The sequence below is a fragment of the Chrysemys picta genome, chromosome 1 (genome assembly GCF_011386835.1).
Source record: "Chrysemys picta bellii isolate R12L10 chromosome 1, ASM1138683v2, whole genome shotgun sequence".
Classification (NCBI taxonomy): domain Eukaryota; kingdom Metazoa; phylum Chordata; order Testudines; family Emydidae; genus Chrysemys; species Chrysemys picta.
Window position 1 is genome coordinate 107,881,789 of NC_088791.1, and position 18,249 is coordinate 107,900,037.

Genomic DNA, 18,249 nt, shown 5'->3' on the forward strand with positions numbered 1-18,249 from the left:
AATAAAATGATGTTTGTCAAATTGTTTTCAAAGCACTTGCTGTCAAAGTTGAATATTCTTATTACACCACTATCTTGCTTTCTTAGATCTCCTGCAGTTTTGATGACTATCATTTGCAATAAAAAAGGCAGGTTGCTTATCAAAAGATGATAATATTGCAAAAGCTTTCCAACCAGCTACCCTGGATTTGCTTTTGGAAATAGAAAGTATGGAAAAGGAAATCCAGTGGATTAATTTCTGATCCACACAGATGTACTGAGCTTCCACAGAACTGAGCTCATTAAGCACATGGGAGGCATTAGCATCCTGCCCCTAACTTTATGTAAGAAAACTACACCAGTTCTACGATTGCCAGGGCCTGCAGTAAAGGGTGAAGGATTTGCTCCATAAGGTACAAGTCTTTCCCCAAAGGTATCATTTGGTAGAGTGAGATATGTGGTAAGAAAATCCAATAACCCAGAACAAGCCACAGCACATAATGCGAGCGTATAGTAATTCTGAATACTTTAAGTAAGAAAACGTGACCCAAAAGGGAGTGGGACTCAGAACACCTGGATTCTACCCCTGTCTACCTGCTCAGCTCCTCTTAAAAAAAAAAAAAAAAAAAAAAAAAAAAAGTGATGTATGTATCACAGTGGACACTCCAAAAGCAAAGCTCCCAAAAATCAGTGGGCACTTTTGAAAATTTCAGCATAACATCTGATCTGCCAGATGGAGTTACTTAACATTGCTTACCCAACTTTGTAAAACGATGTAAGAGAAATATGGATGAAAAAGTGGTATGAACATTTTATTCTATTTAATACAATTAACTTTATGAGGCTGATTTGTGAAGATCCCTCAATTCAGACTCACATCTGGTAAGTGCAGTTTTGTGAATAAAAAAGAAGCATGGGCTTACTTGATATAATTTACACATCTAACTACAGTTGCTGATTTACTAGCACAGGGATAGGCAACCTATGGCATGTGTGCCAAAGGCGGCACGCGAGCTGATTTTCAGTGGCACTCGCACTGCCCTGGTCCCCTGGCCACCGGTCCGGGGGGCTCTCCATTTTAATTTAAATTTTAAATGAAGCTTCTTAAACATAGGGTTACCATACGTCCGGATTTTCCCCAGACATGTCCGGCTTTTTGGTCCTCAAATCCCCATCCGGGGGGCAATTGCCAAAAAGCTGAACATGTCCGGGAAAATACTAGTCCCCTGCTTACCTTAGAGCGGCTCCGGCAGGCTGCGAGCTGCAGGCGGATTCCCCCGCAGCGGCAGCTGCTGCTGCTCCCCCCAGACACCTCAGCTCTGTGCAGCTGAAGAGCTGAGCTACCCGAGCGCTACCGGCTTGAAGGTTTGCCGGGCAGCCCCCAGACCTCCAGACCCAGCGCCCCTGTCTGGGCGCTTCCCCTCCCGGGCTCCGGCTTCACTGGGGAAGTGCCCGGCCGGGGGCGCAGGGTCTGGAGGTCTGGGGGCTGCCCGGCAAACCGTCAAGCCGGTAGCGCTCGGGCTAGGAGGGAGGAGGGGGAATGCCGGGCGCTCAGGGGAGGGGGCGGAGTTGGGGCGGGGGCCAGGGCCCAGTGGAGTGTCCTTTTTTTTAATTTTTAAACATGGTAATCCTACTTAAACATTTTAAAAACCTTATTTACTTTACATACAACAATAGCTTAGTTATATATTAACTTATAGAAAGAGACCTTCTAAAAACATTAAATTGTATTATTGGCATGTGAAACCTTAAATTAGAATGACTAAATGAAGACTCAGCACACCACTTCTGAAAGGTTGCCAACCCCTGTACTAGCACAATAAGGTAGACATGTAAATCCCATCAGCTGCATCCACTAAACTGTACATGCAAGAAAGGTCACAATTCAAGGAAACTGCAGGATTTCCACTGGTTTTGGAATGAAACATGGAAAACCAGAAGTTTCAAGCATCTTTGATACAAAACTAGAAAGAGCCAGCCCCAGCTCATGAACAGTAATTGTTAGAACCAAACATGGCTTTTTCAGGTTTAATTGAACCTGAAACTAACAAACTCAGGGTGTGAGGCAGGAAATCTACACACATTCAACAGCTGGGGTGGGAGTGTGTGTGTGTGTGGGGGGGGGGGGGGGAACTGCTGACTTGCCCTCAATTGATTACACATTTGTATTTTGAAGCAATTGTCAGCTACAAACTGTAAATGCTTTAAAGAGAGTCTGCTCACTCTGTTCTGCACAGAGTTCTGAGGTTAACTTAAGGTGGTGCTTGCAGTGGTAAGCCAGTGATTAAATGCTTTAGGCAGTCAATGATGCTGTTAATAAGAGAAAAGCAACTCTCTGGGTAGGTCTACACTACAGCAGCACAGCTATCGGGGGTAGCAATGTAGTGTAAACAGTTCCTCCATAGATGGAAGGAGGGTCTCTGTTGATGCAGGTAATCCACCTCTCTGAGAGGAGGTGCCTACGTCGACCAAGAATTCTTCCATCCATTTACTTGGGTCTACACCAGGTGTGAGATCAACCAAACAACAGTGCTCAGGGTGTGACATTTTTCAAGGCTCTGAGGAAGATAGCTAGGTTGACCTAATTTTTAAGCATAGACCAGGCCCTCTACCAGAGGACTAGTGGGTGGAATATTCAAGAGGAAACTAGTTTTGCTTCTCTGCAAAAACCTAGTTTGCTAAAAGTGTTGTGTAAGTTTCCACTGGGCAAATATCTGGGATTATTTTGAAGAGTTGAATTTAAGCATTGAACAGATATTTATTGGCAAAACATATGCCAAAGAGCAAATTTAAGTAAATATTAGTTCTGATATGTGAAAATTGGTTATTTTTACTATGCTATTCTCTAGACACAAGCAAAGAGATTTTGTATATTGCAGTAGACAGTAGAAGCCCATCCCCTCCCCCCAACCTTCCACAAACCTTCCTCCTCCTCCCCCCATTATTTTCAATGGTTAAGTGTATGTTATACATCCTGCTAATGTTCTCTGGGCTACATTAATTCCCTCTTCTTTTGCTGTATACCATTTGCTGCAGGGAATAAATCAATCCTCACCAGATTTGTTATATATCATCTTAGAGGAAGCAGGAAGGCATTTACATTGTTTTCTTCTTACTAACAATGTTTAGCGTCTTTATTGATAACGTTAATGGTGTATTTCCAAAAACATTGTTTTGTTTTATCTCAGGTTCAATTTCACACCAACAATATTCAAGCCAAAGCCTGAGCTGGATGCTGAATACTTACTACCCAATATTTTCTGGGAGAGGGAAAATATTTAACAAGTGGGTATACAAGTCAGCCCACTTAATCTAGAAATGTTTTTCTGGTGTTGTACTTCCCCAATTACCCAAGCATGACCAGTTGGTACAACATCAACAGAAGGGTACTAAGTATTCAGTTTTAATAGAGGTTGTGCAACATATAGATGGAATAAACAGGAATATGGGATTTTAATAGCATACTTAAAGCTGGTAAACCTAAAATTAGATGCCAAAGCATTGCTTTGGCTTATGGGTGTGAATGAGACACAAATAACCTTTCCTTTTCAAGGATGGTCAATTCTTGATATCAGGCAGGGTGTTTTATGATCAGTCATCTTCACTAACCTTTCTGCTTATAAGTTTGACGCAGAAAGGAGTATAAGATAGGGCAATATGCATGTATGCACACACAACCTGTTGTAGAACTCATGCTGGAAGATAACAGCTGAAATGCAGAGATTTTATGTACAGTGGTTGCTATTAAACTGTAAAGTTTTGCCAACAGTTACCCCATATGGGCGTCGCCCTATTTTGTCCCTACTTCAAATAGTAGGTATCTGTGGCAACTCTGTGATAACAGTTAGTCAAGTTGAATTTTCAATATCTTCTTGATTTTGCAGCCTTCATTATTAAAAAAGGCTATAGAAGTTCACAGAAATTACCTTTTAAATAATATTTTAAGGGTAAGAAAATGTCAATCCTATTTATTTTTTGAAGTATTCTACAAAATTATATAATACTGAAAGTTCTCTTAAATTCTATAGAATAGTTTACTACAAAATACCCTTACTAATCTCTTATAGACTTTTCTATAAATGTAGGAGAAGGCAAAATTTTCCATCCTCTTTATCATGAGGAACCCCCCCCTAAAAGGCCTTAAATCAGTTTTAGGACTTCAAACAAAAACACCCATACAACCCCCCCCCCCCCCCCAAAAAAAACCCACCCTGAACCCCACACAAACCTGGAGGAATTTAACTTATTAAAACAATTTGAGTGAATATATGCAGAAGATTATTTCTTCTGCAATACTCACCCAAATATACAAAGAAGACTGCCAAACCAAGTAAACTCATTTTATACTAACACACACCTAAACCGAAAGAGGTTGATCTGAGGAATTTAAAATAGTTGGACTTTCTAGTATTTTTCTATATCTATCAATTGCTTACGTCCTTATTTAACCAACAGGTTTTCTTAATCAAAATCACATGTGTAATCCTTCAGTCTTGACACAGACACATTCTCAGAGAGGTCAATAAGAATTTTGCCTCCCTGAGAATTGTAGGATGAAGCTTTAAGGATAGAGTGGAACATCAACAACATGATCAAGATTTACAGCAACAGGTTTTTGGATCCCAACCTGGAATCTTGATGTACTGTACATCATGCAAACTAAGTGACCAAAGGGGAAATTCAATACTAATTCACTAGAGGTATTACACAGACACTGGGCAATTTATAAAATCCAGGAGCTTGCCAAGAGTCAATTTATCAATCCAGTCTTGTGTGTTGTATTGATCTTCCTCACTTGGCCCTGATCCCAAAAGCTGCTCCACACAGGCAAACCTATATGCTCACTCTGAGCCCAAGTAAAATGAAGGGATCCAAAGAATAGGGTTAACATACATTACTTTCAACATTTTTTTTTGAACTTCTGGTTAAAACAGTAGTTTAAAAAAACCTCATGGTATTGTTTCAATAAGATAAAAGCATTACCACAAAATTTCAAACAATCCCTTGAAATCTTGAAACTGAAATCTGTGCTCTTCACAGAAAGTAAAATTGTCCTCCATTATGGGAGCACGCACTAATTTGTTACAGTACAGTTCCACATCAGTGTTAATATGTGGGGGCATCTTTTTGTTCTGTATTTGTACAGCACCTTGCACAACGGGCTCCTCAGTGCTAAGGTAATATAAATAATAAATAATATTTGAGGGTCAGATAAAAGGAAATGGGGGGGGGGGGAAGACGATGACAAAAATGCAGCACATGTGAAATTGACCTTTACAACCAGGACAAGGTCTTTCCAATAAGAGACAGTTTCATGTTTGAACTGAAATGCAAGTCCAGGCCATATATGCTCTTCTATTGCTAATTATTATAGTTTAATAAAATTAAACAAAAAACAAAGTAATCATATTTAAAGTATGATAGTAGGTACGATGACAGTGCTAGAATTACATTCTGCTCTCCAAGAGTCACTTATGATTCTGCATTTTGAATATCACTGAAAATTTATGGGCATTCCAACCTAAAGGCCTGAACCAAAAAGACAATGAGCAACCCCCTTTACATCAAGTCTCATATGTCAAATTTAGAGAGTACACAGTAATGATCTTTATCTTGGGAGACTTTTAATCATTGGATTTTTATAAAATAACGTAGTATATAAGTAGTTCAGCCCAACATTTAGGGGTATTTTTGTGTCCCCCCCCCACCCCGTCTCCATAAGCAGACAGTTCTGTTATGACGACTTACTGTCATCCCTTCCTCTATATTGAAAACAGACATGGTTAATCCATGATGTCATATATCACTGGGTATTGCAGTGGTTCTCAACCAGGGATACCCGGACCCCTGGGGGTACGCGGAGGTCTTCCAGGGGGTACATCAACTCATCTAGACATTTGCCTAGTTTTACAACAGGCACTAGAGAAGTCAGGGCAAAATTGAATTTCATATAAACAATGATTTGTTATTACCAGGGGCATAGCCACAGTGGGCCCACCAAATCTGAGCATGGGTGTAGTGCTGTCACAGCGACCTAGAGAATCACCCAGGCACCTGAAATCCAGAATGAAGCTATGCACCTGCCCTTCAAAAAGCGACACTCAGGCAGCTCTGCCTTGCCATTTTCTGAGCCGCCCCATGCGCACGCCCAGCTTGGCAGGTGAAGCCCTGTTTAGGGTTGCAAACTTTCTTATTGCACAAAACTGAACACCCTAGCCCCACCCCTTCTCAGAGGCCCTGGCCCCAGCTCACTACATTCCCCCTCCCCAGTGGCTCGCTCTCCCCCACCCTCACTCACTTTCACTGGGCTGGGGTGAAGGAGCAGGTGAGGGCTGTAACTGGGGGGGGGATGAGGGGTTTGGGGTGTAAGAGGGGACTCCAGGCTGGGGCAGGGGCTCCGGCTTACCTCCAGCGGCTCCCATCAGCAGCGCAGCGGGAGGGCTAAGGCAGGCTCCCTGCCCGTCCTGACTCTGTGCTGCACCCCAGCTCCTAGTCGGAGGTGCGGAAGGCGGTTCTGCGCGCCGCTCAGGGCGGGGGCAGCGCGCCGAGCCCTGTGGCTCCCCCGCCTAGGAGCCAGACCTGCTGGACACTTCCCGGGCACAGCGCGGAGCCAGGACAGATAGGGATTAGCCTGCCTTAGCTCCTCAGCACTGCCGATCTGACTTTTAATGGCCGGTTGGCGGTGCTGATCATAGCCGCCAGGATCCCTTTTTGATCAGGTGACAACCAGTCACTCTAGCCCTGTGCCTGGGGATACGGGGGCTAGGAAGAGGGCATGACGACATCAGGGGAGAAGCTGAGCAAGCATAGTCTGTCCTTGCCTGTCCGCCTGAAAGTCAGGGCCCACCCAAATTTTCACTCTTAGTTACAGCACTGGTTTATAGTGCTCTACATACTAAACACTGAAATCTAAGTACAATGTTTATATTCCAATTAATTTATTTAATAATATTATGGTAAAAATGAGAAAGTAAGCAATTTTTCAGTAATAGCGCGCTGAGACACTTGTATTTTTAGGTTTGATTTTGTAAGCAAGTAGTTTTTAAGTGGGGTACACAAGACATATCAGACTCCCGAAAGGAGTACAGCAGTCCAGAAAGGTTGCGAGTCACTCAGGTATTGTGTCTGAGCGCTGATTTTCTTCTTCCTCTTCCTCCTCCTCCTCCCTATCTCTCTGTTGGCTTTTAAAGCTTCCTGCACATGTGACTGGGGAAAAGAGGAAACCAGTCAAGTTTCAGTTGCTTTTGTAAATCTCTCCCTACATCAATGGAAGTTTCAATTGTAAAATATACCTCTGCTGAAAGGCACTAACCGTAAGCATTTCCGTAATGACACACAGTGGATTTTTCCCTTTATCCTCATGGCATTACTCTGGAATGTGAACAACACTGCAAATGTCTTCTTTCTAGATCACTTTTCCCCACTGGAAACATTCTGCTTAATGCTTATAGCCAGGATCCCAGTGAAGTCAAGGGGAATCTTTCCATTGACTTCAATATACTTTGGGTCCGGCCTCAAATGTTCTGATTTATCATTTTCTAAAGAGTCCAATTCTGCAATCCTTAACATAGGGAATCCTTACTCTCACAAGCAGAGTCGTTACACTCAGTGGGATTACTTGCATGAATATGGGCTGCAAAATCAGGCTTTAAGAATCTTTCATTTCGTTCATTTTCTTCAGGGTACCTGTAGGGTTGCCAGGCGTCCGGTTTTCAAAAGGACCCTGGCAGCTCTGGTCAGCACAGCTGACTGGGCCGCTAAAAGTCCGTTTGGCCGCAGCGGCGCAAGCAGGCTCCGTGCCTAGCTCCTGGGAAGCAGCAGCATGTCCCTCCAGCTCCTAGGAGCCGGGGGCTCCACACACTGCCTCCACCTACAGGTGTAGGCCAAAAGCCTAATGGGAAGAAATTGTCTCAAGTAAAATTGTACTCCATTTTGCTTATTTTGCCAGCTTTGAATTTGTAAGAAGAAATTGTTCTGAGTTTATTTTTTGCTGATTGTGTTAACATTGGTTGCTAGAAGGATAGAAGTTTTATGGCTGTAATTGCCTTATTTACTATTTGGTGTGAGTGAAGAATGTATGGTAATTAACTGAGAAAGGACAACTGGGCCGGATGGTCAAGAACCGAGTGGGGGGGGGGGGGGAGTCAAGAGGCACCAACTTTATTATCAATCACCCGGATGGCAGATTGACGACCCTAAAGCAAAGGCACACAGCCCAAGGACAAGATAAGGAGTTGATCCAAAGGGACAGATAAGAAACAGCTGTGGATCCTTCCGGTAACAACTCAAAATAATGCTAATTAAGAACAACCTTGACTACCTCGTGATTAACAACTCTGGGGTGACACAGCAAGGTATGGGAATTTATTACTATAAAAGAAGTGCCATGGGACTTTGAGTTCGTTCTGCATCAACATCGGAGCGTTGAACATGTTTGACAGAGGCCCAGTTCCCCTCCCTCGTGTGTAGTTTCAGCTGGCCACTGGAACTGACCGAGCAACACGAAGGACCGGTAACTATAAGATCCAGCTGCAAAAGTGTGTGCGTGTGCACAAGCATAGGCTGATTTCAATGCTTAAATTGTACCCTCAATAAACTCAGCGTATTGCCTTATCCCCTTTAAAAAGATTCCCTGTGCTTCTTATAAGCATAACACAGACGCCACCCTGAGCGCCAGCTCCCCAGCTCCCATTGGCTGGAAACCATGGCCAATGGGGCTGCAGGGGTAGCACCTGCAGGCGTGTGGGGCCCCCCTGGCTGCTCCGCCTAGGAGCCGGAGGAACAGGCCACCACTTCCTGGAAGCCACGTGGACTTCTGCCATCCCCGGGAAATGGCAGGGCCACCTGAGCACAACCCGGAGCCTGCACCCCGAACCCTGTCCCACATCACAACCCCCTGCCCCAGCTCTGAACCCATTCCAGCACTCAAACTCCCTCCCAGAACCTGCACCCTGCACCTCCTCCCATGCCCCAACCCCATACCTCAGCTTGGAACCCCCTCCTGCACCCCAAACTCTTGCCCCAGCCTAAAGCCCCCTCCTGCACCCCAAACCAGTCATCCCCAGTCCCATCCCAGAGCTCACACCCACAGCCAGAGCCCTTACCCCCTCCCGCACCCCAACTCCCTGCCCCAGCCCAGAGTCCCCTCCCACACTCTGAACCCTTTGGCCCCAGCCCAGAGCCCCCTCCTGCACCTCAAGCCCCTCATCCCCAGTTCCCGCACATCCAGCCCTCACCCCCTCCGCACCCCAACCTCCTGCCCCAGGCTCGGTGAAAATGAGCAATTGAGCAAGGGCGGGGGAGAGCAAGCGACGGAGGGACAGGGAATGGAGTGAGTAGGGGGTGGGGCTTCAGGGAAGGGGCGGGGTGGAGGGCAGGGCAAGGGTATTCAGTTTTCTACAATTAGAAAGTTGGCAACCCTAGATACCAGCAATATACAAGACAGCTATCAGGGAATTATGCTCTGTAACAGAGTAAAATCTAACATTCCAAATACTATTGGAGAAGCCCTAGTTCAAAATAATAATAATAGAGAAAAGATAGAGTTCTTAATGTCACAAATACAAACAGCTGTAGTTACAGTGGTAGTTGAGGTTCTAAAATACAGTGAAAATGTTAGTGTATTTACATTCCCTTTTTTAAGCTAATATAGAATAATGGTATTTTTAGATTTTCAAACATTCGGCAACAGGCTTCCTAATAAAGAATAACAGCTAAATATAAACTCAAATTCCTTCATTCCTTTATTGCTCATCATATGAAAATGCTGCATTAGAATACATTTTAATGCATACGTATAATGTCTTCTGTAACCTTCTGGTCCGTCACTCTGACTGGCTGTTGATCTGTGCAGTTAAGACATCTCTTAAGCAACTTGCTTATTTTAAAAATAGCTACATACATTTTAAAAGATGAACGCAGATATCTTTCACTGATCGAAGGCTCTCTGCTACTAGGTAATATTTTTAGAAACAGGATGCTGCAAGAAAATACCTCAGAGCCCCAAGAAGAGAAAAACAAACTAATTAAAGAAGTTTTAAAACTGACTATTCCTTTGATTAATTTAAATACAAATTTACAAATCTTGACGATTATACCACATAAAATAAACTGTGAGGTAAAGACTCAGTATAAAATCTTCCTGAAATATAGAAGAGACACAAAAGAACATTTCAAAGGAAATTTCAACACTTTAACCAAACTATTAATAATAGTGTAAACCATCTCTTATTTCTAAATTCTTCTTTCCAATTGCAGAAATGGATAACATGTGAATGGCATAACCACTTATAGCCCCACTAACTCAAGCATGAAAAGAAAATCACGACTCTAAGACCTGTGGATTCAAATATAAAAAGTTTTAAAAGCAATGCCTTAATTCTAGAATGCCATGCCCTGGGGCTAACTCCATAACAAGGGCCAGACACTAATATTTACTGCTGAAAGACAACCAATCATGTAAAAAGGCAAGTATACCTTAGAAAATCATCCCGTTTGTTAGAGCAGACTGAAGCAGGCTGTGAGTCCTGTGCTTGCTGCCCCCGACATAGGTAATACCAGCATTGCCTATCTGCAGCATTACAGCTGCTCTGTTTAGCATGCTTTTTCTAATTGTTGGGGCACAGCGCCCATTTTCAGGCTACTTAAGTAGTCCCAGCTTGCTGCCAAGTAATTAATAGCCAACATCTACAAAACACAGAACAAACAGCAGCTCCCTGGGAACGTCTGCAGCACCAACTCAGAAATATAAAGAACTCAAGCTGCAAACCCCACAAGAATGCCAGTACTTCCTGCTTTTGACCTGGTTGGAAATACCATAAGAATAGCCTCAAATGGCTGATTTAAGCAAATTTAGGGCTTCCTGTGAAACCATTCAGTTGAAACCCTCCTGCAGTCTCCTGTCATTCTTCTCTACTATACTTGCCACAATGGTGACAGTTTTGATGTGGACATTGCCTATGAAGACTTAGACCTCCATATATCACCAGAGCATAATGACCATTATTAAGGAAGTAAGTCATATTCACATAAGTATTGTCTTGGATTCAAAAGAAAAATTAAAACATTCTCATCTGCCAGAGAACATTGTTTTCCTGTTCAAATACTCACTTCAGACTGAACGTTAAACAGATTTGCATCAATTCTTTCAACTACTCTGGGTAATTAAATGCTAATTTACTCTGCTTAAAATGTTACTAAATGATCAGGTTGACAGAAATAATAGAAATCCAGGAAGTCCAAGCCCAACAGTTTAATGTTTTTACATTGTCCAAACCCTTTGTCCCTCTCCCTGCCCCCACCCAAAAAAAATGTATTTATTTCAATACATCATCAACTAGTATTAGCACACATCACTTGATTAATTCCCAAACTGGAAATCCTTTGAAGTTATTTTTGATGCAAAGACTTTGATAATTGCTTATCGGAAGCACTGCATACTGAAAACAGCTGAAGCGTCATATGACAATTTAAATCACTTTCCTGTCCTGGCATTTATAGTATTCCTAAAATTAAGAATAGGAACTTTCCACAAAATCCCATGCTACTGAAAATAAATGCTGAAATAAGCCTCCTTGTAAATTTACCAGTGTTTCATGAAGGCAAGCGTCTTTGTGTGGGGTTTGGCAGAGCCTATGCAGCATCCATTGTGGCCTGTCTGGGAAAGGCCCTCAATCTCCCAAGCCCTTCTTTCTGCAAATACCTTCGATTTATCAAATTAAAGCTTCTAAACCTTTGGCCAGGTAAAAAAAGGCAACTTAAAACCAACAGATTGTTGCCAACTCACAATATTTGGTGTTCTTCTGAAAGCTTCAACATCATTTCATGGTAACTGCGGTCCCTCAAAGGCACTCATTCTAAGATCCCAGCTTCTCAGCCATCACCTCTCTTGGGCAGAGACCCACATCTCTCCCTCCCGACCAGGGTTTTTCCAGGCTGCACAATTCTGCCTGCCTACATTGTTATATCCTCAGCAAGCCACACTGTTCCAACAGGCCAGCACCTGCACTTTGCTTTCTCCTTGAAGGTTATGAGCAGCTGTAATTGCTAGCAGTCACAAGTTACCACACAGCTCTTTATAAGCAAGCACATTTATTCTTAAGGTAAAAGCATTACAGAGAAAACATTAAAAATAGTAAATATATGCATGCTAAAAGCTTACTAGAAGTCACCCATCAGTCTTATACAGCCTCACTAGATTAAGTTCTTCCAACTCCTCCCTGAAAGGATTGAATAGAAGGCCCTGTCCGTTTGCTGGATCAGAAAGAAGACCCTGAGTCAGTTTAAACTCAAGCTATTTATCCAGAAGTCCTTTCCGTCTGTTGGCTGCTGGAGAACCCAGTTTGAACTAGTATATGCAAGCCTCTGCAGGTAGAAGAACTTTTCTGGAGGGGTTACAACTTGAGTGAAATTGCCTAATTACACCTCCTCCCCCTCCCCCCCACACACATACTGTTCTTAGCTCCTGAGGGAAGCTAAGAACAACAGCCTACTCTTAGCTTCTCCTGTTCACCCAGACATGAATCTCACAATATGGTAGTATCTCTCTTAACAGCGTTTTACAGTAAGGCCTCCCCTTGTGCATGAAGTCCATGTCCTACTTTCAGGTCTTCTGCTTTACCTCAACAACGCAAGCAACCTAGCTGCAATGCAGCACAAGCCCAAAAAAACTGTCAGCTATTAACCGAGGCCTCCTAGTAACACACAGGCAAGGTCATGTTAAATTCCGTTGTGGAATATAGGAGTCCATTTAATATTTGGCGTTTCAAGATCAAGACTCTCAAACTTCATCCCTCCAGTTTGCATCCAGATTGTTAGCATGTATGCTCATATTTTAGCCCAATGTGAATTGAAATGGCCAAGTAATAAACTCCTGAAACACACACAGATTGATTGATTATAAACAGCAGCTGGGGCAGCACTGCTACAACACAGAAATCCATGCTCCTCAGCAATGTCAGGCTAGTACAGCTAGTTTACTTATTTAATATTGATCAGTTTCTGTAACCTAAAAGGCAAGCGCTGCCCATCACCAATTGTTCTATTGCAGAGGTTCTCAAACTTTTTTTTCCCCACAGACCACTTGAAAATTGCTGAGGGTCTCGGCGGACCACTTAATGATCTTTCCAATTGTTGTTTGTACCGTTAGCTAACTATTATAAAGCGCTTTGGATAAAAGTACTACATAAAAAAATCTTGAACTTGTTTTCTTCTACAAATAAAAGCACACAACTCATATTTTAATATCAGTAGTTGTACCTTTCTAATGTGATGGATGTGCCCTCTCCCCCCCGACCACAGCAGCCCCTGAGCTGGGACTGGGAAGGAAGGGGGAGGTCTCTCCCGCTCTCCCCTGTCGCAGCAGCCCCTGAGCTGGGGCTGGGAAAGAGGGGGGGGGGGTCTCTCCCCCACCACAGAGATGAGGCTGGGGAGGAAGGCCATCTCTCCCCGGCAGCCGCAGCCCTGGAGCTGGGAAAAGTCGCCTCTCTCTGGCTGCCGTGGCCCTTCACATCCCAAATTCCCCCCACTCCCTCTTCTCACCCCACTGCCCCCTCCCACCTATCCCCCCCAATGCGACCACCTCACCTTACATGTGCATCTTCTCCAGGGTCCAGACACTTAATTAGTGGAGCCAGGCAGGTGTGGCTCCACTAATTAGGTGGGTGGCTCTTCATTCTCTCGTGTGTGGCCATCCAGGTGCACACCTTAGAGCACATGTGTCAAACTCAAGGCCCGCGGGCCACATCCGGCCCGCCATACAATTATATCCGGCCCGCGAAATCGTTTTATATATCTGTTTTTAATGGCCCTGTGATATGACGCCCCAATAACACACACTACAAATCCCATGATGCAGTGCAATTGCCGCCAACGGCAAGCCGCGGTTCAAGTTCGCGGTCTGTTGATGTATACAACGCTAATCTCAAATCAAAGCTAGACCCCAACAATGGCCAAGAGAAAAATTGATTCTGAAAACCGAGGCTTTCAAAGCCGGTGGGAGAATGAGTATATGTTTACTGAAATTGCAGGTAAACCAGTGTGTCTCCTTTGCGGGAGTAATATCGCTGTAATGAAGGAGTATAACCTAAGACGGCACTACGAGACGAAACATGAGAACAAATTCAAAAACCTGAGCGCAGGACAGAAGCTACAAAAGGTAGAGGAGTTGAAGAAGAATTTGACATCCCAGCAGACGTTTTTCACCAAAGCAAAATCACAAAGTGAAGCTGCTGTGAAAGCAAGTTTCATTGTGGCCGAAGAGATCGCCAAATCAGGACGGCCGTTTACCGAGGGGGAATTCGTAAAGAATTGTATGATGAAAGTGTGCGACGTCCTTTGTCCAGATAAAACGCGAGCGTTTGCAAATGTAAGCCTCAGCAGAAACACTGTTGCTAATCGGGTTTGTGAGATGGCGACTGATTTGAAAACACAGTTGATTGAAAGAGCAAAAGATTTTGTTGCATACTCCCTTGCCGTGGATGAAACTACTGACGCGACTGACACTGCACAGCTGGCGATATTTATCCGTGGTGTGGATTCCAATTTGTGCGTAACAGAGGAAATACTGGACATTAAATCGATGCACGGGACAACGAAAGGAGAAGACATCTTTGGAAATGTATTTCAAAGTGTAACCGACATGAAACTGCCGTGGGAAAAACTCGTTGGACTTACAACAGATGGCGCACCTGCTATGTGTGGTGAAAAAAATGGACTGGTGGGAAGGATGCGCTCAAAGATGCGGGAGGAGAACTGTGCCGGTGAGTTGACAGTGTATCACTGCATCATACACCAGGAATCGCTGAGTGCTAAAGTCCTAAAAATGGATCATGTGATGAACACTGTAACACAAACCGTCAACTTTATCAGAGCCCACGGTTTAAATCACCGCCAATTCCAGTCTTTTCTGCGGGAAATAGATAGCGAGTTTGGCGATATGCCATATCATACGGAGGTCCGGTGGCTAAGTCGGGGAAAAGTTCTCAAAAGACACTTTGAGCTGCGAGAGGAAATCTGCCAGTTCATGGACAGTAAGGGGAAAGACTGCACAGTTCTGCGGGATGAAAAGTGGAAATGTGAGTTGGCGTTCCTGGCTGACATAACGTCGCATCTTAGCGCTTTAAACCTTCAACTCCAGGGACGGGAGCACATAATAACCGATATGCATGATGCAGTGAAGGCATTTCAAGTGAAGCTGCGCTTATGGGAGACACAAATGCACCAATGCAACTTGTCTCACTTTCCCTGTTGCCAAGTAATACGGAACCAAGAAAGTGCCACAGTTTTCCCAAATGCCACCTTTGCTGAAAAACTCAGCGCGCTGCGCACTGAGTTCGCACGGCGCTTCAGTGACTTTGAGGCACAGAAAAGTAACTTCGAGCTGCTTCGCAACCCATTTGCAGTCGATGTGGAAACCGCACCTGTAGAAATGCAGATGGAGCTGATAGAACTGCAATGTAACGGGACACTGAAGGCAAAGTACGACACTGCGGGGCCAGCACAGTTCACTCGCTTCATTCCTGAAGCGATGCCGCAGCTCCGCCAACATGCGGCTCGAATCCTGTCCATGTTTGGCAGCACATATCTGTGCGAGCAGCTGTTCTCTGTGATGAAAATTAACAAAACGTCACACAGGAGTCGCCTCACTGATGAACACCTGCAATCGATCCTGAGAATCTTCACAACACAGAACCTAACCCCAAACATAAACGAACTTGTTGCAAAGAAAAGACTCCAAGTATCAGGCTCTGACTAAATAGGACAAGAAAATGGAATGTTATGATTTGTTATGATTATACTTTTGCTTTAAATTCAATTTTTTATTTATATTTTCAGATTTTTTTAATATTCCAGCATGTACAGATTTTGAATGTATTGTATTGACAGGATATTTTTTTATGAAGAGCAAAATATTTTAAGTTGAAATGTATTTATTTTGGAATGATATCCTGTATTTTGGTTCATATTAATGGTTAAAAAACATAAATATTTAGTCTGTTAAATAAATGGTTATACTGTTCGGCCCGCGAGTTTTGAGTTTTGGCCCCCTGTGCAATTGAGTTTGACACCCCTGCCTTAGAGGAAACTATCTGCGGACCACACTTTGAGAACCCCTGTTATATCGCACATCACTCAGATGGCAACTAACCTTAAAGAATTTTGCTCTTAATACCATGTGAACAGAATGTGACCACAATAACCATCCTAGAAATTTTTTCCCCTCAAAAAGCAAAAAATGTATGCATACTATGTACAAGGACCATACGCAATACTATCATTTACTTCCAACGCAAAGCTGTGCTCATCCTGCGAATTTCCTTTCTGCAGTAATGTTTTACAATACACTTTATGAAGCATATTCTTTCACACACCGTGTCCCCAAAACAGGTTCGTGTTACAAAGTTGAAATAAAAACAATACAAAAGCAGAGAAGGGGAAAAAATGTAAAGAAAAAAATTCTTGCATCCATCATGGTGAGATTGTGCAAAGGTGCACAGAAGATAGTACACGAATTGAGGGAGTTAGGAGAGGAATAAGAGACCAGTTCTTTGAGCTAAGACACAAAATCAGAATGGTTTTAAAAAACGTCTGGGCCTGTGCATTGGTACATGAAATGAATGAGGGAGCCAATGGAGTTGCTTGATATGGGTGACATGTCACACTTTGTACCTGTGAGAAGTTTGGCACCAGCAAAAGCTGAAGTTGGGAGTGTGGACAGACCTGCAGAGTTAGCTGCATAGTTCACCCCAAGCTTCCGCAGCAGACTGCTCTCAAAACCCCAGACCAAACCCAAGCACATAGAAGTTCTCTCTTCTCCTACCCCTGCCAACTGGTTCTGTGCTTTTCAGAACAGCCAGGGGTGATGGGCTTTACAACGTATCTCCTCACAAATCTACTTCATCTCTAATTTTGGATTAGATTCCATTTTCAAAAAATATTATCGTTTGCTCTTAGGGTCAGAGAATGTTTACATTGTGTGTCCTGCACAGTAAGCACTTATCAAGGCTGAAATTACAATGCAACTATATTTTTAACACTATTCGTTACTGCAAAGCAAGTTAGAAAAATAAGCATAGAGTAAGTGAAAGTGGCCATTGCAAGACCACATATACAGAATTAATTGGCAAAGCAAACTTGTCTCTCCCAAATTAACCAGGTGTACTTAATTCATGAACCACTGAGAAAATAAATATTTCAGACACAATACTGATTATAGCAACATAGTCTAGGGACCTTTCAACTGTAAACAGAATTGTTGCTGTCAGCTCAATAGCAAACCAGAAATAGAAAGCACTTAAATATCTGCAAACTCAATTGTTTGAGAGTTGAGGTGAAAATAGCAAGATGAGCAGAAAGAAACAGTATTTTTGCATGATGAACTTAGCAAACACTCCAAGAAAAAAAAAAATCTACAAACTGATTAGTCAGAACAAACATGTTCCAAATGTATTACACAATCAAGCAGCTGAATTTATAATATGTTTATACTTCTAAGGCACCAGATATAAAACTTTGCTCTTCATTTGTCTTTGGACTAAAACACTATTAAATATTCTGCAGGTAAGAACTCAAATTCAGAGACTAACAATCAACAAAAACAATTCAAAAATCCAAACAAGCCAGCCTTACCTAGATCAAAAGACATGGTTTTCATGTATGCGGGATACCAAATTCACTCTAATGCTGCTGTATGCACCAGTAATCGATTTCACAATGTTAATGATCATATGACAGGTTCACATATACCCCCATTTACGAGTTTTGTAGACCATTGAGAAGGAGTTCTAATCAGATGCTGGGTATATACTGAAAGTTTACAGTTCAAAGACATAGCATGTAATACGCCCCACCTCTTTGACGGCATGCCTGCTTTGTGTAGGAGAGAGAGCGAGAGAGAGCGAGCGAGCAAGCAAGCAAAACTAACAAGAGAGGAGAGAGAGTCAGTTGGAAGAGGTTTTATTCTGTTAAATAGAAAAACAAGGGAATCAACTTATGTAACCTTCAAACCGCAGGAGCAAAGCACAGGGAAACATAGTAAGTGGTTTTCATCTAATGCCTCAGCTATTTTGGAAGTTTCTACAACTGTTTTAATTTCACCACTGTATAAAAAACAAGATTAAATGATAAAATCAGTAGCCCTTTCCTCTGGTTGGTACTTACAGTCCCATTGTTACTAAGTGACTTTTGTTTCCAAAATCCTTTTCATTGTGCAAACAGAGTGTGTTTAAACTGCTTCTTTGAACTAAAGTAAACGTGAAGATTAGAACTCCAG

At 43.0% G+C, this 18,249-nt stretch overlaps 1 protein-coding gene across 9 annotated transcripts in view; it reads right to left on the minus strand.

Moving 5' to 3' along the window:
* FGD4 (FYVE, RhoGEF and PH domain containing 4) overlaps positions 1 to 18,249 on the minus strand; it is a 192,787-nt gene that overhangs the window by 61,081 nt on the left and 113,457 nt on the right. The window contains exon 1 of one of the 9 annotated variants that reach the window (XM_005303078.5): positions 17,607 to 17,907. The exons of 7 other annotated variants lie outside the window; for them this stretch is intronic. In XM_005303078.5, the coding sequence (XP_005303135.2) occupies positions 17,607 to 17,631 (25 nt within the window). In that variant the 5' untranslated portion in view covers positions 17,632 to 17,907. Of the gene's footprint in view, positions 1 to 10,454; positions 10,587 to 17,606; positions 17,908 to 18,249 lie in introns of those variants that run through there. One more of the 9 variants, XM_042850017.2, reaches the window with a different exon arrangement.